The sequence below is a fragment of the Neltuma alba genome, unplaced genomic scaffold (assembly GCF_004799145.2).
Source record: "Neltuma alba isolate B1F8T4 unplaced genomic scaffold, ASM479914v2 tig00010686_pilon, whole genome shotgun sequence".
In the NCBI taxonomy this organism is placed as follows: Eukaryota; Viridiplantae; Streptophyta; class Magnoliopsida; order Fabales; family Fabaceae; genus Neltuma; species Neltuma alba.
This window is the reverse complement of record NW_021635526.1, coordinates 16,732-41,516: the sequence shown is the minus strand read 5'-3', so window position 1 is coordinate 41,516 and position 24,785 is coordinate 16,732. Positions and strand designations below refer to the sequence as shown.

General features: G+C 33.1%; 2 protein-coding genes across 11 annotated transcripts; one reads left to right on the top strand and one right to left on the bottom strand.

Annotated features, from left to right (window-relative positions):
* Window positions 1–6,152: 6,152 nt before the first annotated feature.
* Window positions 6,153–8,392, top strand: LOC114758322 (uncharacterized). The gene is made up of 5 exons (XM_028947361.1): window positions 6,153–6,751; window positions 6,921–7,367; window positions 7,458–7,643; window positions 7,763–8,133; window positions 8,220–8,392. The coding sequence occupies exons 1-5, from the start codon at window positions 6,153–6,155 to the stop codon at window positions 8,390–8,392; spliced, it is 1,776 nt and encodes a 591-aa protein (XP_028803194.1).
* A 3,891-nt stretch (window positions 8,393–12,283) lies between these two features.
* LOC114758323 (pentatricopeptide repeat-containing protein At5g46460, mitochondrial-like) lies at window positions 12,284–22,339 on the bottom strand. 10 transcript variants are annotated; one of them, XR_003741778.1, is made up of 5 exons: window positions 21,997–22,339; window positions 20,791–20,912; window positions 15,940–16,063; window positions 14,171–14,338; window positions 13,724–14,094 (listed from the first exon to the last, which is right to left on the bottom strand). XR_003741778.1 is itself a non-coding variant. In XM_028947363.1 (4 exons), exon 1 carries the CDS (start codon window positions 19,476–19,478, stop codon window positions 17,325–17,327), a length of 2,154 nt encoding a protein of 717 aa, XP_028803196.1. In that variant the 5' UTR covers window positions 19,479–19,860; the 3' UTR covers window positions 12,284–12,718; window positions 14,171–14,338; window positions 15,940–16,063; window positions 17,026–17,324. The 10 variants fall into 10 exon arrangements, 8 of the variants coding, with proteins under 8 accessions (XP_028803196.1, XP_028803202.1, XP_028803195.1 ...); XR_003741779.1 differs by having other exon boundaries at window positions 20,791–20,886; XM_028947363.1 differs by lacking the exons at window positions 13,724–14,094; window positions 20,791–20,912; window positions 21,997–22,339 and adding exons at window positions 12,284–12,718; window positions 17,026–19,860.
* Window positions 22,340–24,785: the final 2,446 nt, after the last annotated feature.

The following is a 24,785-nucleotide window of genomic DNA, read 5'->3' as shown; positions in this document are numbered from 1 at the left end:
GAACAACCAATAAATGTAAGAATAAGAAACATCAAGTAAAGTTAACATAAAACATCAAGTATATTTAACAAAAAACATCACATTATGAATAAATGATAAATATGAAATGAATTTAATAAGAAATATCAAATAATTTATTTAGGCCTTACAATGATTATCCTCCCAAATTCCTCCATAATGATCATCTCTAGCAGCATAGTCATCATCTATCAAATCTAATTCAACTGTTTTGGGTCAAGTAGCTATGAAAGGCGGGGTTTTGTCAAGATTAAACTCTAAATCATCATTATCTCTACCTACTTCTTGCCTCTTACCTTGGATCATGATAGACAATTTCTTCTTTACTAGATCAGTAACATAAAACACTTGTTTCACTTGACTTGCTAAAATAAATGACTCATCTTCGTATCCAACCCTCTCAAGATCGACCAAAACAAATCCAAATTCTTCATCTACTTGCACAACAGTACTATTAACCCACTTACATTTAGAGACAGGAACTTTAAACTTGGTATAGCTAACCTCTCATATCTCTTCTATTACTCCATAATAGAACATTGACGCCAATGTTGGGTTTCTATCTTTTGAACTAGCAAGATGCATGGCTTTAGCTACTACCATCACCCCACTATTATGCATGGTACTCTTATCATCTTGGGTTTTTGTGTAAAATGAATAACCATTTATGTCATATCCGTCCCAACACACAACCTCAAAACAAGGCATTACAACTAGCCTCTGTATTATCTTAGAAGGATTGCCATCTTTTAATACTTTTTGCTTGAACCACTCTGCAAATAATTTGTTATGCTCATTAGCTAGTTGTATATCATTTTTTCTTGGATTCAAGTTCTTTAGCATATTCTTGTGAGCATTCAAGTAAGGCAAAACTTCATCCATGTTGTTTAAAATATATAAATGTGCCTGCATTACAACTTCTCTTGACATAGACCTTACTATGACACCCCGTATTCCCTTGCTTCTCCCCTAATTATGTTGAGATTGAGGAAGTCCAACTGTCTTTACCTTATCAAGATATGTGTAACAAAACTCAACTACCTCCTCAGCTACATATTTCTCAACAATTGATGCCTCAAACCGATAAGGATTCTTAGAGTATCCTTTTAGGATTTTCATGTATTTCTCAAATGGGTACATCCACCTTAAACATACAGGGCCATAAAGTTTTATCTCTCGCACAAAGTGAGCTATCAAGTGGACCATAATGTCAAAAAGTAATGGAGGAAAGTACATTTCCAATTGGAAGAGGATCACATAACCTTCATTTTCTAATTTATCTAACTCAGCAGGATCAATTACTTTGCTACAAATAGCATTGAAAAACATACAAAGTCTTGTAATAGTGCTTCTCACATTGTTTTTCATAATGCCTCGAATAACAAGTCAAAGTAATTATCACATCAACATGTGACAATCATGAGACTTCATCCCCGTTATCTTCAAATCTTGCATCGAAACAAGTTTTCTCAAATTAGAAGAATAACCTTGTGGCACCTTAATGCTATTGATAAAACCACAGAAACTTGTTTTCTCTTCCCTTGATAATGTGTACACAGCTGGATGTAAATAAGCCCTCTTACCCTCTCTTTCTTGTAGGTAGAGGAGTTTTCTTATTCTAATTTCGACTAAGTCCCGTCTTGCATTAATTTCATTCTTAGCCTTTCTACTTATATGTAAAAATGTATCAACTAGGCTCTCATATACATTCTTCTCCATGTGCATCACATCAAGACTTTGCCAATATGGAAGATCAAAAAAGATAGATCTTTTTTTTTTCATATACTCCTCTCATGGGCAGTCTTCTTCTTCTTTTTACTGAAGACCACACTAATTCCCTTAACTTGTTGATAAACTTCTTCTCCAGTTAATGGTATTGGAGCCATTTGATATTCTTGTGAGCCGTTAAATGCCCTCTTCAACCTACGGTAAGGGTGGTGCCAACTAGAAAACCTTTTGTGACCATGTTAGATGTCTTCCTACCATGTTTAAGTTGCATGTAATGAATGCCTTCTTTGCATAACAGACATGCTTCATGACAAATTTTCATATGCTGAAAAGTCATTTATCGTGGTGAAGATCATGGCACGTAAATTGGAGATCTCTTCTTTATATGCATCAAACACATCAACACCTTCCTCCTATAATTTCTTTAGATCCTCAATCAAAGGTGCTAAATACACACCAATATCATTTTTCGGCTGTTTTGGCCCCGAGATCATCAAAGATAGCATGATATACTTTCTTTTCCTATATAACCAAGGAGGCAAGTTGTAAATTATGAGGAGCACCAGCCAAGCACTGTGTGCGCTACTAAGATTACCATATAGATTAATTCTGTCCGTACAAAGCCCTAATCGAAGGTTTCTTGGCTCACTACCGAATTGAGAAAATTTTTGATATATTGTTTTCTATTGAGGAGAATCTGCTAGGTGACGAAGCTTTCCATCACATATTTTCTTTTTTCTCATCGGGATGCCATCTCAAGTTCTTCACTTCTGTGGCATTAGCAAATAAACGCTTAAATTATGATATTATTAGAAGATACCACAGAACCTTCAAAGGAGGACCTTTGATCATCTCATTATAATCACCATTATCTTTCTTAACTTTGTATCTTAAAGTCCCACATTTAGAGCACTTATTCAACCCTTCATACTCATTTCTAAACAATATACAATCATTAGAGCACGCATGTATCTTCTCATATTCCAAACCCATTGGACACAAAATTTTCTGTCTCATACATTCGTTTTGGAAGTGAATTCCCTTTTGGAAGAATATCACTCAACAATTCAAGCAATTTTGTGAAACTAGTATCAATCCAACCATTTCTTGTCTTCAACTTCATCAATTTCAACACGGTTGTCAACCTTATGTAATCATCTTTACACTCTAGGTACAAAGACGTCTCTGCATCACTACACAAGTTTTCACATGTGGGAGAGAACTGTGTAGAGGACTCAGACCATATGTTACGAAACATATTCGAAATTCTATCACCAAAGTCTTCATTCACAATTTTCTCTTTTCTAGACATTGTAGTCTTTCTCATTTCTCCATACCATATCCAATTTGTATACCGTAAATTTATCCCATCACAAACAAGATGCTCTCTTATCTCAGGAATACTCCGTTGACTATTGTTTGAACTTTTGACACAAGAACAATAATACAATCCATCTCTTTTACTAAGGGCATTTCTCTTAGCAAACTCAAGAAACTTTTCAACACCATCCTCATATTCTTTGTTAATTCTCTTAGCTTTTATCCAACTACGATTGATTGTTCTACAGAGTCAATAAGCATAGTTGTAATTACTTTTAAAAGTTAGATTAAGTAATTTCTAAAAAAAATAGTCATACATAGTGAATGAACGAAAATGTCAATAAAAATATATAATCAGACAAACATATATAAGTTTTGTAAAATAGTTAATAATAAATTATTTTTATTATTTTAATTTAAATCAAAACTATTCTTTATAACATATTTCAACATGCATAAAGCTTTATAAAAATTTTAAATTAATTTAATATAATTTCTTTTGGAACACTTGCTTCTAATTTAATGTCATAGAACAAATAAAATTAGATTTGTATATAAAATTTAGCTTTTTGCAAAAATAAATTAAAACACATACTTAAAGAAATAAATTTTTCTAAAAATATTATTCCCTTCAGGTCGTCCATTCTAATTTTTCCCATTACAAATCCCAAATCATTTAAAAAATAGACAAATCAATCAATCAACCAAACCAACAATGTAATAAACAAAGATAGGATAAAGTTGAAGAAATATAACAAATAAAACAAAAGTAACAATTCAATGTTAAACCAATTTAATGAATAAAGATTCTTAAGATTAAAATTTCTGAATCCAAAATGGAAACATAAATGATATCTATTTATCATGAAATTTTAAACAACAATTTATCATCAATCAAAGTTCATAATGAAAAAAGAATTTCACAAAACACTAAACAAATTATTTATTAGTAAATTCTCAAATTTATTACCAAAAAATACCAAAATTTTGAAATAAATATCAAAAAATTATTTAAAAAATAAAAAACTTCAAAACTAATCAACTTTAAACATTTAAATATGTTTCTAATGCTGTATATAGGAAGGAATTGAGGTTTTCTAAGACCAAATGCCACCAATCAACATCTCAAGCACATAAAAAATGTAAAATGAACAACACAAGATATCCAAAATGTAAAACCAATCAACCCATTTGAAATACAATAGATTTTTATGGTTAAAATATCCAAAAAAACTAAGAAAAAATGAAAAGAATGAAAGAAGAGGATAGTCACTTAGTGGAGAAGATGCAAATGTGAGAATATAGGCGGTAAAGACGGCAGCAGATGGCAGCAAGCAACTACAAGTGAAATGGAGGAGTTTAAACAGCGAGAAAGGAGAGGGAATGGCCAATAATGGCAGTTTGGTGGTGGTGGAACAGAGGGGGACCACAGCGCACTCATATGAAACTGTGAAAATGTGAAAAAGACAACCCTATCGCGGTATATTTTGAAACTTTCCACAGCAATTATTTAGAAAACCGCTGTGGAAAGTGAAGGGTTGTGGCATTTATTTACAAAAATGCCACCGTTTTTTTTTACGGCGTTTTTCTTCTTAAGTTGTTGTTTTGCGTCGTTATATGTACTTTTTCTAGTAGTGCATACTTGTCTATTGGGGGCCAACAGACGAGCATGGGCCTATCATATTCATCTCATCTGGTCATTTTTAACTTATGCATATGAAATAATTTTTGACTCATTTTAACTTGATTATAGTTATTTCCACAACTTGTGCACTCCTATAGGAAAGGGAGACTTATATGGATTCATGTGTCAAGCTACTTTGCAACCTTTGAAGAACCCCGTTGATAAGCGGATGAGATACATGGATAACACAATTGGAGAAACCCAATCATCTTGCTATTTTGCCCCAATTATTGAACAATAAGTAGTTTATATCTATTTATACATATATAATTTTTCATGAATTCATTGGTTTCATTTCTTTTTAATATTTCAGCAAACATTGGTCATTGTGCGTTACTTGCCTCACAAACAATGTCATTTGCTGGTTTGATTTATTGGGTCGTCGTCCAAGTGGAAATATTAAATGTGTTTTCAATACGTAAGTTTTTATAATCTAATATATGGTTTTATTACTTCATTAAATTATTCTAATATCTGGTCATTTTTATTTGGTCATAGGTCTTTGAAAACATATTATATACGACGTGGGAAGCGCAACGGTAAAAATAGCAAGATGACCTGGCACAAATCAATAGTAAGTGTTTCAATTTAAGTTCTTCAATTTCATCAACAATTACTTCATATATACGTATATTTATCTTTGTGATTCACTTCATGGTTATCAGAATCGTGCGATTAGGGATACGAATCGCACGATTCATTACAAAATTTGCACTGGGAGATATGAATCTCCCAGTGTATCTTCAATGCATCAGTATCGCAGCCTGAATTGCGCGATTCAGGCCGGAATCTTGTGAATCGCGCGACATTGGTGGATCGTGTGATTCTAGGCAACGTCGGGTCGCGCAAATCCGACTTGAATCTATGTGCGACCCGACACAGTGAAACCCCCTATTTTCTTTTTTTTATTTTTTTGTTTTCTTTCGGTTATATATGGGAAGTAACTGCCAAACCCTATTTTTTATTCCCTTCTTGCTCTTCTTTTTACGTTTTACTCCATATCTTGTGCCCCACGCTAGTTGCTTTTTTTCTTCTCTTCTACTGGTTCCATGGGGCTGAAATTTGGAAGCTTTGAAGTTTGAATATTGAAGTCTTCTCCTTTGCTGGTTCTTTCTCTAATCTTCTACTCCTATTTGATGATTTTTTTTACTCTATTTTTTTATTGGATATTATATTGGTGGGAAAAATCAGTCAGAATCAGAATAAGAAAAAAAAGGAAGCTGACATTACATGGAAACATTGTGAAAGTGTTCCTCCCCATAGACTTATGGTTAAATGCAAATACTATTCACATCAATGTTGGGGTGGGGTAGCCAGGATGAAACATCATTTGGCTGGAACTAGAGAGAATGTGAGTACCTATACAAGTGTTCCTGATGAAGTTAAAAATTGATTTGTTAAAATGCTAGAAGATAGAGAAAAAAATAAAGATGTTGGTAGTGTTGAAATATTTGAAGAAGCAACTGCTCAAGATGCTAAGGGGAAGGAAGGGACATCAAAAACTATCAAACAGAAAACGATGAATGAGATGGTAAAAGATAGAGAGTTAGTAATTCAAGATATTTGTAAATGCATCTATAGTAATGCTTTACCATTCAACTTGGTAAGAAGTCCATTGTTTATTCAAATGTTAAAATCTGTTGGTGAATATGGTAGGGGTTTGAAACCTCCAAGTTATCATGAGGTGAGAGTTTCTCATTTGAAAAAAGCTGTTGATAAAATTCAAGAAAGTTTAGTGAAGTATAAGAGGGAATGGGAGAAATGGGGTTGTACTTTGATGTGTGATGGTTGGACTGATAGAAAAGGGAGGTCTCTTGCTAATTTTTTAGTTAATAGTCCTGGTGGGACTGTTTTCCTAAAGTCGGTGGACACAAGTAGTGTGATTAAAGATGCTAAACAAATGTTTGAATTACTAGACAATATAGTTGAAGAAATTGGGGAGGATAATGTGGTCCAAGTTGTGACAGATGGTGCCTCAAATCTCATGGCAACATGGAAAATGTTAGAAGAGAAGGGAAAAAAAATTATTTTGGTCCCCTTGTGTAGCTCACTGCCTTGATTTAGTCCTTGAAGACATTGGGCAACTTCCAGTATTTTATAATACCATCACCAATGCGAAGAAAATAACAACATTCATTTATAGGCATACATGGGTCCTTAACTTGTATAGAAAATATTCCAAAGGAAGAGAATTAGCTAGACCAGCAGTGACAAGATTTGCAACAGCTTATCTTACACTAAGTTGCATATTGCAGCAAAAGAATGCTCTTCGAACCATGTTTGCTTCAAATGATTGGGTTTCTAGTTCTTTTGCTAGTAAAAGTGACGGTAAGCAAATGGCAGACATGATTTTTGGGGATTCTAGATTTTGGAGTTCCATCAAATATTGCTTAAAGTGTGTGAGTCCACTTGTAAAAGTTTTGAGACTTGTAGATGGTGACTCTAAACCTGCTATGCCATATATTTATGAAGCAACGGATAGAGCCAAAGAAGAGATTGCTAATAATTTTGAAAAGAAAGAATCAAGGTATAAAAAGATATGGAAGATTATTGATACTCGTTGGAATTTACAACTACATAGACCCCTCCATGCGGCTGCCTACTTTCTTAATCCTAAGTAAGTTTTATACAATTTAAAGTTTAAAATTTAAATATTTATTATTTAATTGTATGTTAGAAAAAGATAACGTATTCATTATTTTTTTAGGTTCCATTATGATGAAAAATTTAATGCGGATCAAGAAGTTTATTTTGGTTTATATGAAACTATTGAGAAAATGATTTCGGATAGGAAGACAAGATTTTTAGTTGATCAACAGCTTGAGGCATTCAAGTCTGCCAAGGGACTTTTTGGAAGGAGCATGGCAATAGATACTAGAAACAAAAAACAATGGTATCGTTCTCTGGTCTATACTATTTATAAGAATTTAATTTTTAACCTTAATAATAAATCTAAATTTTGAAAAACATTCCTAATTATTTTATTTTTCTTTTAGCTCTTTGGTGGAAAAGTTATGGAGGAGAAGGCAAGGAGTTACAAAAGGTAGCTATGAGAATTTTGAGTCTCACATGTAGTGCTACTGGATGTGAAAGAAATTGGAGCACATTTGATCAAGTGCATACTAAACGAAGAAATCGCTTAGAACAACAAAGGTTAAATGCACTTGTATTTGTCAAGTACAACCTTCAACTTGAGATGAGACAAAAGATTAGAGAGGAAAAAAGAGAGACATATGATCCAATTTGTTTATCAGATATTGAATTTGATGATGAGTGGATCACTGAAAAAGAAAACCCATGTTTGCCAGTGGATGGGTCATGGATGGACATACATGAGAGTTTCACTTTTGATGAAGGAGCTCCAAGCAAGAAAAGAAAGAGAGGTATAATATTTTAAAACTAAACATAAGTTGATTTTAGTTTAAATATATAAAATCATACTTATTTAAGCTTTTTGTTTTTTCCTTAGGTCCAAGAAATTTGAATGCCAAAATCAGTAGCAAAGGGAAATCTATAGTGGAACAAGAGAATGAGAATGAAGATAATGTTGAAGATGGGGAAGAGGAAGACGATGAAGAAGCGACATTATTAATGGAGGATGATCATGAATTGAGTGACATTGATCTTGGAGATGATGAATGATGAATTGAATTTTATGTTTAGTGACTTTAGTCTTTTTAAGTTAGGAGTTTGGTTTTTGAATTGATTTTGGGGACTATTTATGTTTAAAATTTCATATGTTGGCTATCTTATTTTTTTTGGACAATGTATAGCATCTAATATTTACAAACTTCTAATATTTTTTCATATGAAAATTACTTATATATTATCCTTAATAATTGTTCATGAATCTTACGATTCACGATACCGTATGATTTAAGATTCATAAAACCGGCTTTCCGATACACGATTTGTATCTCGGTTTGATAACCCTGATTCACTTTTGATTTATAGTGTCATTTGCAACCAGGAAGTACAGAGTGCGGATACTATATTATCCGTTTCATGTATGAAATTATTGAGTCTAGATGTACTAAAGATTTTGAGATGGTAATAATTAGTTTGATTATAATTATTTGATTTTTTTTCATTTGATTTCTTGCTTTCTTTTAATTATCTTACCTTGATTAAATTGAAATTTTTTATTTACAAACTTACAAATTTTTGATGATGACAGCCCCAACACTAATGAAGACATTGATACTGTTCGAGATCGTTTGGTAGGACAATTTCTTCAAGAGTATTTCTCTCAAAATGATACATGAGGTTGAAAGGCATAGTTTAGAGACTTTAGTTTTTTTTTCCCCCCTCTTCATTGAGTTAATTAGGATGTTATTTTCATAAGTTATTATTTAGGATGTTATTAAGATACGATTTGTATGGAAACTATCCTGAATGAGGCTCTGCTGAAAACTATGGTATGTACAATTATGAATTTTATTTTATTTTTAAAAAAAATAATATACTCATCTGCTCAAGTGGGAACAGACGAGTATGAATCACCATACTGGAATAGATGAGTATGTTCCAGCATACTCATTTGTTCTATTGGGAATAGACGAGTACGATGGATTCATACTTGTTTGTTCCTAGAAGCAGACGAGTATGAGTTGATCATACTCGTCTATTTATAATAGACGAATATGTATCTCCTATCTACATCTCTTCTGTCAATGTTTCCTATGAAACAAATGAAAAAAAGCTTCCAGAACAGACGAAAATAATTGTTTTTGTGGTAGTGAAACATTTGCCACATAGAGGAAAGTAATGGTTGTCTTTCACATTTAATAATCATGGCATCTTTGCACCTTCTTGAAACATTCATTGACAATTTTACACCCAAGTGAATTTTATGACGCAAGTTGTGCATTCATGAATATATTATGGGTAGATTTGCATCTTAACGCTTTAGCTTCTAATTTCATTAGAATCGTTTAAGACTTGAATGAGGTTTCTTTAATTCGGAAAAACCTAACTGAAATTAGCTCCGTCAAATGAAATTCTGCCTTATACAAACTGCATGTGCGAATAAATTATACAGGATGCTCATAACAACCGGGTAATTTATGATTTCTCTAATGTTGTTTGTCATATATTACATGTCATTTGATATTGTTGAACCAATTTTCACCATCCGCTTAATCTAAAGAGTTCAGTTTCAATGTGAACGTTTTGGTTTGATCAGGAAAACAAGTATTAAACACAAGGCGAATAAGAGATAGACCATATTAATTATTGGACGAGATTTTACTCCGAATCATAGGCATTAAACCTATCATCAATCTGGTATCCGACACGCAATATAATTATACATAATTTATAAATAGTAAATAATTCAACTCATTTCAGACTCCGAATAAGCAAGAGTGTTTTGTTTTACTCTTGTTAGTTCAAAGGTCCCACTTTAGTCCATAACTAAAGATTTCTTTCCCGTACAATGCACGGATTAAAATATTTGATTAAATTTTAAATGATAATAAATTGTACTACCTCCGGTTCTAATTATAAGATCCAGTTGACTAACTTGAGAAAATTAAAGAAAGAAGTTAAGTTAGTTATTTGTAATAAATAAGCATTGTCTTTCCTAAAATATCCTTACTAATCAATTATATTGGTTAGGACTACAATTATTAGAGGGACTATCTTGGAAAAAAATGCATAAATATGAGAGACAAAGTGGATTGGGATCTTATAATTAGGACCAAAATAAAAGTTAAACAAGGTCTTATATTAAGGACCGGAGGTAGTATTATCTAAGGCAGCTTAAAATTATATTCCCTTTTTATAGAAGTGTAATTTTTTTTGTTCATTCAAATGAGATTGGAATTAGAGATTTAAAAATTAAGAAGACCATATAAAAATTTAAAATTATTTATTTATTTCTCTATTTAAACCCCCAATTGACGTATTATTTAATTATGATGTTTTCTATTTAATTCAATATATTCAAATCCCAATTAAGATATCATTTAAACTCAAAATTAGTTATTAATTCCTTCATTTGACTCTCAAATTGAAATCCCATTTAATAATGATACTCTTCATTTAATTCAATATACATAAATCCCAATCAAAATATTATTCAAATCTTATCAATTAAATATATTCAGATGTCTTCATGTTATACCTATTTGATTATATTTAAAATTTTAATAAATTGCATTATTTAAGATAGTTTAAAATTTACTTCTAATAGGATTTTTTTTTTATTCATTTTAATGGAATTTGAATTAGAGATACAGAATTTATGGCGAATAGATGAAAATTTAAATTTTTTTTTATTTAAGCTTTTTATTGACATGCTATTTAATTATGATACCCCTCATTTAATTTAATATATTCAAATTTCAATTAAGATATTATTCAAATTGAAAGTTAATTATTAATTTCTTCATTTGAATCTCTATTTGAAATTGCATTTATTTATAATATTTCCCATTTAACTCAATGTATTCAAATCTCAATTAAGATGTTATTTAAATCTCATTAATTAAAGATATTCGGATCCTATAATATCATATCCGACCCGTTTTTAAACGAATCAGGTATTACAAGTTTTCAAGAATATAATTGATGATTGATTGATAGAATCCTCAACCTCACAAGGTAGTGACAGTGAAGGGTAGGTAAGAGAGCCAAAATGAGAAATGAAAAGCCAAAAAAGGGTGAAGAATAGAATCACATTACGTGGTTGATGTTGCCATGTTGGGGCTAAGGGCAAGGGGATAAATGGCCTCTTTGACAAAGTACCTATTTCCTCAAGGTCCTATTTGATGTAAAGCATTGAAAATGAAGGATAAGAATTGGGATTAAAATTAAAAAAATCTATTAAAAGAGTGTTTAGCATGAGAGATTACTTGTTACGTGAGATTAGACAAACCCATATATATGGATTAGGAAATACTATAAGAAAAAGTGGTATTTTCCAACCTCACCTTCATAGATTTGTCTAATCCCACATGACAAACAATTACTCATACAAAATACTTTTTTAATGATTTTTCTTAGCTGTAATTCTAATATCTATCTCTCATCTTCAATACTTCATACTAAAGAAACCCAAAGATGTAAGGTTATAAGCGAGATCGAACTCGTAATTTTTTCACATATAAGGGAGCTTGACGCCACTAAGTTACAAGGGCATGGGCCTAAAAGGAAAACCATGATGAAGAGAAAAACACTGTTTATTGGCGGAGGCAAAATAGTGCAAGCCATCAGTCCAGCATCCAGTCCGAATGGGGATGAAAACATGTACGGATTCTCTCGTGCAGGAGAGAGAGTGATAAGACAGATGGGGTGAGACCCACCTGACAAATTTTGTTAGGCTCACTTATATGAAAAGTACCAAGTACTAGTACTTTGTGAAGGGCATTCAGGACCGAAAGGCACAGGATACTTTCGAACTCTAATGAACGCTATTATTAATTTATTAGATTCGACGATTTGATCAAATATTGAAGTTCTATTGAGCGCACAGAATAAAAACGAATAAAGAAAAATATAGAATAAATTGAACTCAATTTGTAACAGAAATTGAAAAACCAAAAAGGAAATCTTTTTAGGTCCTTTCATATATTCACAACACATTCATCATGTAGCCTAGAGTTAAATCATCGAAGGGAAAGCATTTTATGCAACTAACAGAATCTAGTACATCACACTATCACAGATCTCGAGTGAATCTCCAATGCCTTACAATCAACGCTCAGAAAGTGGGTAAGCACTATGGCCATGAGGAAGAATCCAGAGCTTTCAGTTTTGCTTTGGCTGAATCAAGTTCTTCTTCATCCCAAGAATAGTGTACGGAGAAAATATTATCAGGACTTCTTTTTGGCAACTTAAAAGCATTTTGGTTTTATTTAAGGAAAGAACAAAGTCAAATGGTAATGATTTCTTATTCTGCTCCATTGCTGTTGCTTTTTGGATGGTTATGCGGAAAAATAAGTTCCCATTTCTCTGATAGACAGCCTGCATCAAGAAAAATGAAATCCTAAAGTTCTTTATGTGTCTTCTCAAGCCTAGTCAGTTACTACGAAGGCATGTTTCCCCAGCACAAGGGACAGAAAGAACAAGAACAAGAAATAGAAGAGAAAGCAATAACTAAAAAGAAAGAGGTCGTAAAACAAAACAAAACTATTATTCATAGCAGGTAAGAAGTGACCAACAGACAAAAAGAACAAAACAAAGTGACCGGCCATCTAAATTGACAAGGTTACGAGCTATCATTTCAACCAGTTATCTATATTCTATTGCTTATAATCATCTTGTGCTGATTAAAATAGGTTATTTTTAGTAAGCAATAGGGCTTCAGTGATAGGTGCTACAAAACCCTCTTAAATACATACCCACAAGACATCCATCATTTCTCCACCATCACATGAAGAACACTCAAATTTAGGACAAAGGGGGCCCTTCAAAACTGAGACATGGCATAAAGAAAATTCGTTTTCTTTTCCCCCTAGACACGTTTTCCCCATTTCAGGGAATTTGAGGAACAGGTCACGTTCATGGATTACACTTCTTTGGTCCTCAACATAGGTCCAGTTTAACTACGGCGTACAAACAAAAACTGGTAGTAGAATGGAAGTTACATAATTAAAGATATAAAACATCTGTAAAACTTCCCAAATCTAACGTGAAGAACATATCAACTATAATTAATTAATTACTTATAATATTCAATTGTACAAAAGGGAAAATAGGAAAAAAGTATTAAATAGTCTAAATATTATCAAAGTGAATTTATATTTTGGACCAGGTAATGTAGGGAGAATAGGACATATATCGCGGACCGGAGGGTTATATGGCAACATAGGAAATTCAGGGCAATAAGAAAGTTTCATAGTTTTCACCACGCCCCTAAATATCTTCACTGGTTTAGCTACATGAAGGCATGGCAAGATCCCTTGCATCAATAACAGGGAGAGGCAAGAATATAGCGGCACTCTCAATCCACTCATAAAATCCAAAAGATATTACATTGGAAATAAATTAGATACCTCTATTTAAGGTGTTTGCAGTCATTTTCTCTAAAGTGAAAATTTCTATTTACAGGTCAGTGCTCCATGATTAAACCGTCAAAAAAATATCATACACAAATTATGTGTAACTCAAAGGAAAAACCGTAAAATCTAACATCCCATTAAATATCCATATAGGTTTACGAATTAGTTCTCCCAAACTTTAGCTAAGCCTACTGCCATTCAGCTTACAAATTGATTAAACAGCCAGTTCTTCCATTGGACTCGTAAGTATCAAAACTGTAAAAGTTAATTCTTCCAAACTTTACCGAAGCCTAACAGCCTAATGTTTGTAAATTCCGCTGGCTAAATCAACTGAGTTCCCTGCTTTGGAGCAACGATTTAGGAGACGAGCAATGGGAATTGAAAAAAGGAAAAAGCAGCACAAAAAAGGAGATACCCTAGAAGATGGAAGATGGTTGAGCTCATCTATGGCGATTTCGTGACTCTCCAGTTCCCTCGAAAGACCGACTTGAGGATCAGCAGCTGCTCTTGTCTTGTTGGTTAGGCCCAAGGATGAAAGACGCTGCGAAAGCCATTTTCACCGAGCGATGCAAGAGTATGACTACTGGCATGGAATACAAAAGGTTTGATTCAATTTATAAATTGTTTGATGATAGATGTGTCAACCGTGTTTATATTATTATTAATGTGTCAATGTATATTGTTATATGATGACGCTAAAATTATTGTATGACTATTCATTCTTCATTTTCAGATTAAGAAGCAACCTGGAAATTTCAGGAATAAATGCTTGCCTTAATTTGAAGATCTATCACATTTGGAGCAAAGACCGTGTGTCTAAAATTGAAGCTGAGATTATTTAATGCTAAGCAAGGACTTAACATAGATACAAAATTTCATTACATCTAAGCAACAACATTTGCAGCCAACTAATGACTGCTTGCTTTTGAAGGACTCGTCTTCCAGTAGCCCACTCAATATTGGAGTTTGTTGAGAATTTACATAGGGAATTTAATTATAAATGTCCTGCATAAAAGCTAACGAGAGAAAAGAATTAACGGGATAAATAAACATGATTGCAACAGTATAAAAGCAAAGCCACTGTACACATGTCATGTATATAGACACCCACATACAAGGAGCATAATCTGGTAAAGGGTGATTTTGTCTCTAGGTTTGTTGTTATCTATTCCTACGTTATTTGTAATCCAGCCAAACATTTCGATACCAAAGCATTATCTTTCCTTGATGACATAACAAATAAAAGTATGTAAACATTATTACAGTACATTCCATTCCCTATCATTACAATCCATTGAGTTTCCCATGATTAAGTGAAACAAACAGGCCAATAGTTTCAAAAGGTCATGAAAATGTACAAATTAAGCTGTTTGGAACTCTGAGAGCAACTCCAGATGCATAAAAATCTCAGAAATATAGGACAAACAATAGCATGAGCAGATTTTCGCATGTATATGTAGTACCCCAGGAGTCTTGAAATTATGGAGTTCCACTAACTTCATTAATGGGTTCCACCTCAATAGAGTAGCTCCTCCTGACCGTTGAAACCTAACTAGATAATGGATAAACGGCTAGACACTTTTTTGAACGTGTAAACGAGTATACTGCTTAATTGTTAATAAGTCTCCAGTGGGTGAATTTAGAAAATCATACATTATAATTTTTTTTTCCATTTTAAATAAATCTGCTTCAAAAGCTACTGTAAGAATCGCTGCAAAACTCAAGCACGCAGCTTTGATATGTAAAATAAAATGGAATGGAAAAGCTAAAACATAGATAAAGATATGGCTAAAACATAGATAAAGATATTTTTCATCCATTAAATTAAAAAATTAAAAAGAAAGGATGATTATGATTAAATAACAGATATGCTATATCTCATTCTTTGCATGATAGAAAGATATTCCCTTTATGTATCAAAAAAGGAAAGATATTTTCTTCCAATAGATGCAATCAAATAGGCCTAGAAGTAAGGATCTAGATACAAGAGGGTGCACAAATGAGTTTTTACAGCCCACGAAGATTTGGCTCTAGCACAGAAAGTCTAACTTGAATTTGCAGTTTAATTTATATAAAGAGCTTTTTTTTTTTATTGGTCAATAATTTACATATAATCAGTTAAGTGCAAAAACGTGGCAAGCTTCTTAAAGGAAAGAAAAGCAAGAGCTAGAAATATAAATTTACCTTCGTCTCATAAGAACCACTGAAAATAGAGTTGCAAGAGATTCTGTTGTAACCCAAATGGTTTTCTAGCATATTAGAAGAATTAACAAGGGAAAAAAAATCATCCAATAGCTTCACCAACAACCTGAAAATTATCACAAAAGGACGGAAGCAGAATCAGTTTCACTTCACAAGCAAAGATCCCCATAGTCTATTACAATTAATGTCACTAAAGAATGCATGCAAAAAGAATGGTTGATCCAAAGTTCTTCTGATCGTCATTAATAGAAAGTAACCTCTATATGAAGGCGATAACAGTAGAGCATTTCACCAGCCAATGCAAAAGAAAAGTTCATGGAGGGGAACCAAAAGCCATACTAGATTCTTCATAATAAAAATAAATCGTTCCGTACATTTCATTTTATTAGGTATTTACTTATTCGGCCATAAAAGTATGAAAACTTATTCGGCCATAAGAGCCCACCCCAGCTCATCCCTCATAAGCCCAAGGCATTTGTAAGGCCACGCACAAAAAGCCTCTTCAAAGCCATAAATGCTGACAATGTTATGACAACACAACTATAGCTGACAAATCATCACAATTGATTCAAAGCAAACATATTAACGTTTCTGAGGTCTGACAAAGGTGTATCTGAATACACACAATTTTCACATTACAGGACTACTATTTTATTAGGTATTTGCTTTGATACAGCAAAAGAAATAACAACGATCAATTACATGCCTTAGTTGAGGTAATACTGTTTTTTGACAAGTACTAAGCTGCAGCCAAAACCCATTCCTTTTGATGATAGAAGCACCCATTTTTGGGCTTCTTCCAAGTCCATTTGTCGAATGTGTCAATCATTTGCAACTTAATCATTAAACTATCTCAGCACTTAATTTGGCTACTACTACGAGCATAAAATGAACAGGAACGAGCTTTAAATATAGAAAAAATACTTTCAAAAACTGATTGTTTGATTCCATGAATCAAAATTGCAAAGCAAGGAATAACACTACATTCAGTGCCTCAATTTGAATAAATGCATTTTCAGTGAGAAAATCGATAAGCAATTATGGTTATTAACCCATTATATGAACTACCTGTATCGAGATTGAAGGAGCACATCTCCCAAAAGAAATGCCACTCCACCAGTACAAGAAAAGAGTTCTGTATGTAGCTTAGGCTACTCTTTCATTGCCTCAGAAGCATTGGCTCAAGTGGTGGTATTCATGTCAAATTCAGCCTCCAAAAATCACTTTAAACTGGCTGAAAAGAAGTCCAAGAGACTTAGTTTCATGAAAACCAACATGCAAGCACCATAGTGACGCCTCTTTCCAGCATTATATAAAATGCCTTGGTAGTAGATTTGCAGTACTCATTAGAAGGACAAAATTGTATATTACCAATAATCCCCACAAGAACAAATGCCATCCTTGAAGTGATGAAATCGACTCGAGTCTCTTACTATGATCTCACGATTAACAATCTTCGCTATAAGCTTTATTGCATTATGACAATCCCCACATATACGGAGATTTTTCATCACTGTTATTGTACTGCCTTCCACAGTCTTAAGCAACCCAAATGCAATTGCAAGCCTTTCACTGTGATAAGACAACATTTCTTCCCTCTGTTCAGTTTCAACATCATGTAAAGCAAATTGTTGATCAGGAACATAACCTATTTCTTTTAGCTTTACTCCTAACCAGTCTAGCTTTTGATAAATTTTCTCACTGAGAGGGTGGGACCTATCTCCAGAAAGGAATTCATGCCTCCAACCTTTCAAGGATATCCAACTGGACCCTGGTTGTTTTGAAACTCCTTTATGTTTCATCATTTTTCGTATCCTAGCTACTTCGCTCCACTTGCTTGCAGAAGCATACAAGTTAGATAATAAAACATAAGCTGCACTTGAATCAGGTTTCAGTTCAAAAATTTCTTTGGCAGCTCTCTCAGCTACATCCAAATTAGAATGCATCCTGCATGCACTCAGTAAAACCAGCCATATCATGGAATTAGCTTTCATAGGTAGGCTTCTTGCTAGCCCTTCTGCTTCATCCAACTCCCCACACCGAGCAAGTACATCCACCATGCATGCATAGTGCTCAATTGTTAGTTCAGTTAATCTTTTCTCGTCAAAGTATTTGAAGAAGCACTTTGCCTTTTGCAACATCCCCGAGCGACTACATGCTGAAAGTAAACCAGTTAGTGTGATTTCATCTGGATCTACTCTTTCATATAGCATTTGCTTAAAGACTATTAAAGCCCACATGCCACACCCATGCTGTGCACAGCCAACAATGGCTGAGTTCCATGAGACAATATTTTTCTCACTAATCTTCTTAAATGCAATTATCCCATCATTGATATATCCACATTTGCTATACATGACAACAAGAGAGTTACCCACATATGGATTAGTCACCAAACCTAATTTACTCGCTATAGTATGGATCTCCCTCCCTTTTTCAATGTCCTCCAATCCACAACATGAATTCAAAGCACTCGTTACAGAAAATTCATTTGGAAAGACAGCTGTTTTTATCATTTCTCTGAAGACCTTAATTGCGTGTTCATGCTTATTGTTTAAAGCATATCCTGATAAAAGAGCCGTCCATACCACAACATTCTTATGCAATATATCATGAAAAAGCTTGTATGCCACCTCCATTTGTTTGCAATTCGCATAAAATGTCACAAGTGAAGCATATACATGCTCATCAAGGTAGTAACCTAGCTTAAATATGTAACAGTGAATCTGAAGCCCTACATGCAAAGCTGATATCTTAGCAGCAGCACTCAACCCACAAACTAAAGTAGTAGATGTGGGATGCACGCCCAAACTGACCATCTTTTGGTAAAGAAGTAAAGCTTCATCACTCTTTCCATTCTGGTCGAGCCCGCTAATCATAGAAGTCCAAGAAATCACATTGCGTGTAGGCATGTGCTCAAATAAAAGCAACGCATCTTCAACTCTACCATTGCTGCAATAACCATGAATCATAGCATTCCACGATGCCACATCCCTATAAGGCATTTTATGGAAAAATCTTTCAGCATCCTTAACTCTGCCCAACTGCAAAAGCCCATTCATAATGGTGGTCCAGGAAATAACATTCTTCTTAGGCATTTCATCAAAAAGCCTCTTGGCCATAATGAAATCTCCACAATCCAAACACCCTTTGATCATTGAATTCCAAGAAACAACATCCCTATACGGCATTTTATGAAAGAGATTCAAAGCCTCTCTGAGTCTATGATTTTGCGAGTAACCCATCACCATCATGGTATACAAGGCAACATCAGGAGATGGGATTTTGTCAAAGACGATGCGAGCTTCATCTAAACTTAGATTCTTTAGGTGATGAGAGAGCAAATGCTTATAAGAACTTGAGTTGCTGTTACTCTTCAAACAGTTGAATCCACTTAAAGAATTTGCCGTGGCTAAAGTAGTACAGTTTCTAACAACAACAAATGAAATTGATCTAGGTATATATATGAACTTCATAAAAGCAGCACAAAGTATTGTCATAACCATGCATGAACCTGTCATAAATGCCGTCTGAGTCCTAAATAAAACTCTCCGAATTCATCCTGAAGTTAAAATACATATATATATTGAATCCTTCCATATATAGGCAATCAAATCCTCTGCATATACAGACACCATAAGTCACAACTTATGGCTTCTGTTGCTCAATGCAACAAACGCCATAAGTAGTCATTTTTAGAAAAAATGAATAAATAAATAAAACACACAAATCCAGGGATTGCCAATTACTCATGAACAAATACGTACAAGCACCTCTGTACATATCCAATGTCACAAGGACTAAAAATGCCAAAGCCAACCTAAATTTCAGCAGTTGCATAAATTTGTGATAACACGTAAATATAAAAGCCAGATGCTCTGACTAACTTGGCTAACATGCTCTTCAAGCCTGAAGTATTGTTGCAGGAATGACAGAAACCCAAGGAAAATCCTCCACCTAAGAACATTATTTCATACGAGATGTTACCTTTGAAAACTGAAGCTGACAAATAATTTAAAAAAATAACCCTAAAATCTGGAGCTGATAAAAGATACCAACGTAGCTGGACTTGTCCAAATAAGGGATCCAATAAGAAGCACTAGGACTCAAATATGCCATATTTTCAATTCATTATAAACACAGAACTGTATAATAAATAAAGTTTTGTGGATATACAGATCGCTATTAAATCCCAAGTAAAGCATAACATGTATAAAGCTTCCTAAATTGTGGAGATACCTTAGTATGGTCTAATGAGGACATAACATTCTTTGTCTGACTCAATATCTTTACTTTTCTATAGATCATTCTCACTGACCATATCCCAAGAATTACTTTCTTCTGTCATAACCCAAAAACTTTCAAAGCATTCTAGACCTTAAACATAAAAAATAGAAGGCTTTTTTACAACTTAAAAATATAAATGACTTGAATCTCAACGTGAAAAGTAAATTACTTTGTAATGTAATAAGCAATAAGTTTTAAAGATAGGAGTATGTTTGGACGTGTACGGTTTACCAGTTGTATTCTGTGAATTTGATGCCTAAGCACATTGAAGTTTTTCAGGAAAGGTATTACTAGAGCTGTTCACTATTAATCATCCACAGTAGATGGGAGACAATATCATATTGCACATTATGATCAAGCAGAAGGGTGTCAATAAGGAGAAAAGACTCCAATAATAAAATACTTTACAAAACAAATATAAAATAGTATAGTCATACATTCTCAAGACCATTGATTCAAGTTAATAACCATTGCATTCATGCAGAAACTATGGCTCACAGTATTCCATATAAGAGAAACAAATAAATGAATGAATAATCTACTTACTCAACCACTTGATCATTCCATAGCAGCTACAGATGCATTGCCTCACGGCATGGAGAAGTAAATATCAAAGCCAGTCCCCTAACCGTTCCATTATATCTAGCAAGAAAGGCCCTAAAAAGCAGCTAAAATTTAAGAAACAAATTTCATGATCAAAAGTTTAAACAACTTAATCTTAGGGAGCATATAAAATAAAAACAATTCCAGCCCATGAAAAAGAAAAGGAATGCCACTTAAAAGTTAAGGAACTTGGTAAGTTTAAGAGGATTGAAAAAATTTCCAGGAATTTGAGCCAGGAAGAGCTCTAGATAATGTAGAAGAAAATGGCCATAAAAGGTCAGTAGCAACTAATACACCCTCAGGAAGAGGCAACAAAAATGTTTTCCTTGATATCCCAAAGTAAATAACGAGCATATTATGTTTGAACTTTGTTGAATGTTAGATGATAACTACTGCACAAGTATCTTGATTCCTCGTATAAATGGAGTTCAGAATTTCAATTCAAGAACATTATTAATTAACTAGCAATATTTTATCAATAAACACTAATAGGCCATAGCTAAAAAAACATTTTAAAAAATGAACTGAAATTTTTGCTTTATAAAAACATAGGGAATGATCCATTTTTTGTGTTGTGCCCTAGGTTTCTAAGTCATCATTTAATTTGCTTGGGTTGATTGCATAATGAAAAATGCATTGACTTGTGTGTTAGAACTCTTGAAGGCACGTTGGGTTACATTTGAGAAAAACCCACCAATTTCGCAGGTTTCTACACATTTTGTTCTCGTTCAGAATTTTAAAAAGGTATTTACGTAAAATGGTAACATGATTTTCTTTTCCCTAAATATCAAACAGGAAATAAACTCTGAAGAAAATATCATTAGATGCTCGACGCCCCCCAAAATGTTTTAAAAAAATGGAACCATGACCAGCAACTTTGTTTCAATAGTATTCAAAAATCGTACAATATGAATTATATGATTTACATACCACATTCGTCAAGCCATATGATATTTCAACCAGATATTTTTACAAAAATCAACACTAGGTTAAACAATAAACAAAGAATAACAAAGTACAAGAATACAAAAATCATCTCAATACAGAATAAAAAATTCAACACTTGGCTGAAAACATAACAAAGAAGAGGAATAAAAAGAACCCAAACGAAAAAGAATCCAGAATGGGAAGCAAAATCGAAAAACTTACCAAGAGCTAAGCCTGAAACTGTGAGCACAGTGAAAAGGAGCAGCCAGAGACGGAATGTGTTACCAGAACGAAAAGGAGAACAACCATGAATAGAACGAGAGTGAAAAGAAGTGGAGGAGGCGACACTCACGGCAAACTGGAGAAAACCCCTGATGAGACATAGACAGAGCGGAAGAGGAAGGCAAGAGAAGAAGAAATTAAAGTGAGCGCGAGACTCACGGGGTACTGAAGAAGATAGACGACGAAACCCAACGAAGATCCACAGACAGAAGTGAAGAAAGAACAAGAGGAAGGCAAGAGATCGAGCAATCGAGCGAAGTGAAGAGGCGGTAGTGGAAAATAAGTTGGGGAGGGGCTCGTTGAGACTTGGTCCAGACACCATACATTAAGAAAAATTAAAAATACTTGCTGCGACAGGCCCAATCTAGATCAGACGCCGTAGATAAAAGGTTTATGAAGACTGGTTCATTTTGGGCCAGACGCGGTAGATTTGGAAAGGACATACAACTGCTGGTCTGCCTTGAGCCAGATGCGGTAGAATAAAAATTGCCTCCTTTTCATCTAAATATAAAAAAAAAATTTCAAATTTTTACCTGCATGAGTTGTAAAATCAATTAGAAACAAGGTTCTCATTGAAAAACTAAAAAATTTTAATCATGTAAAGGGAAAATTAAAAACTAGTTAAAACTCAAGTATCTAAGTTTAAAAAAATTAAAATTTTTTAAAAGCGTAAGTTTAAAAAGATTAGAAGTAAAGTAATTATGTGTCTATTTCATAGAGGAAAAGATATTAAAAAGATTAAAAGTAAAGTAATTGTGTGTTTATTTCATAGAGGAAAAGATATCATATTTCTAATATATACAATGAAAAGCAATTTAAAATCATTTTAAGTATTTATGGAATCTGTTCAATGTTAAACAGAAGCCATAAGTTAGCTTATTGCATCAGGGTCAGTGGAAACCTAAAGCAAGTTATATACAGCTTTTGTTCCATGTATAACTGATACTAAAAATAGTAGTTGAATCACTATTTTGTAGTAGTCATAATTTTATAAAAGAAGCAACTTAGTTTGGATAAAAACTTATAAATACTTTAAAGTAAATTAGTAACTTTTTTTAATTTATTTGAAATTAGTCAACTGGATCTCATATTAAGAACTAGAGGTAGTAAAACATGTATTAGATGCTACTAAATGTTGTTTGTCTGAAAGAAATGCTTCTCTAAATACAATAACACTCATTGCTTAGCCCATGGATCCTATGACTGTTGCTGAAGTTCAAAAGAAAGATGAAGAAAATGCTCGCAGAGGAAGTCATTTTTCCAGTCTTCCTATGAGGAACATATGATATATAATCTAATGATAAATATAAGTATTTTAGAGATCATATGATGATGCCAAATACCCATACAACATCTGTTAAAAATAGCCTTTTGCTACTGTATATACGTTGTAGTGAAAGCAACAATAGTAAAAGATATTACCTATGACTTCTGTACATGTGTTGCAGTGAAAACAATAATAGTAAAAGATATCACCTATGACTGAAGTTAGAAAATAGTTATAATAATTAGAAAAATCTGATTAAATATTAAAATATAGGGTTAAAGTATAATTTTAACAATAAAGTTTACCTAAGGGGTACTGGATACCATAATGTTTATTTAGGTGCAAAAATATACATGAAGTTATTAAAAGAGGGCATCTAGCACTATGCTCTTATTGTCCGTTAGTTTACGTTAGAGGGACCCACAAAGTCAGTTTTAAGATATATTTTTAATAATAAAGTTTACATCAAGGGGCATTAGGTACCATGAAGTTTACTTAGGTGTAAAAATATACATGACCTTTCTAAAAAAAAAAAAGATAACAAAATTCTCTAACTCCCATAAACATCCATTAGTTTTATTCTTTTGAGTCCCACCAAATGCTATATTTTCTCTTCATTAATTTTCACTTCAAAGTCTATCCATTTTTCTTTCATTATAATCAACACGCACACTCTCTTTGTCATATCGTTTTCTCAATCTCCAAGCCTTTTATATATATTTACACAAAACAATGTCTTTCCCTTCTAGGATACGAGGTTCATTGCTTGCACCCAAGTACTACCTCCAATCCTTAATGTAGGATGACTAATTCGAGAAGATTAAAAAAAATTACATAAATTACTTTAAAATATTATATTTACTATTTTTCTCTAAATTAATTTACTTGGCTTATAAACTAATATATAATCAAATGATGCATATAAATATTTTAGAGAGATCATATACTATATGCTATGTTTAAGCAGTTGTTTTACTTCTTTAATTTTTTTCAAATTTATCTATTATACTAAGGAGAAGAGGAAGTAGGACTGAGTAGAGAGAAGAAGTGATATTTAGTAAGACCCAAAAAAATAAAGTTAATGGAAGTTTATGAGAGTTGGAGAATTTTGTTATCTTTTTCATTTTTAGAAAGGTCATGTATATTTTTACACCCAAGTAAATTTCATGATATCTAATACCTCTTGATATAAACTTTATTGTTAAAAATGCATCTTAAAACTGACTTTGTAGATCCCTCTAACAGTATACTAACAAGCATTAACAGTGTAGTGCCAAATACCCCCTTTTGATAACTTTATATATATTTTTATACATAAATAAATTTTATAGTGTCCAGTACCCTTTAGGGTAAATTTTGTTATTAAAATTGTACATTAACCCTAAAATATATTGAATTTCCTTCCCTCATTCTCCTCCTCCCACGACACTTTTAACCTTGAACCCCTAGTCTTAACCCAACT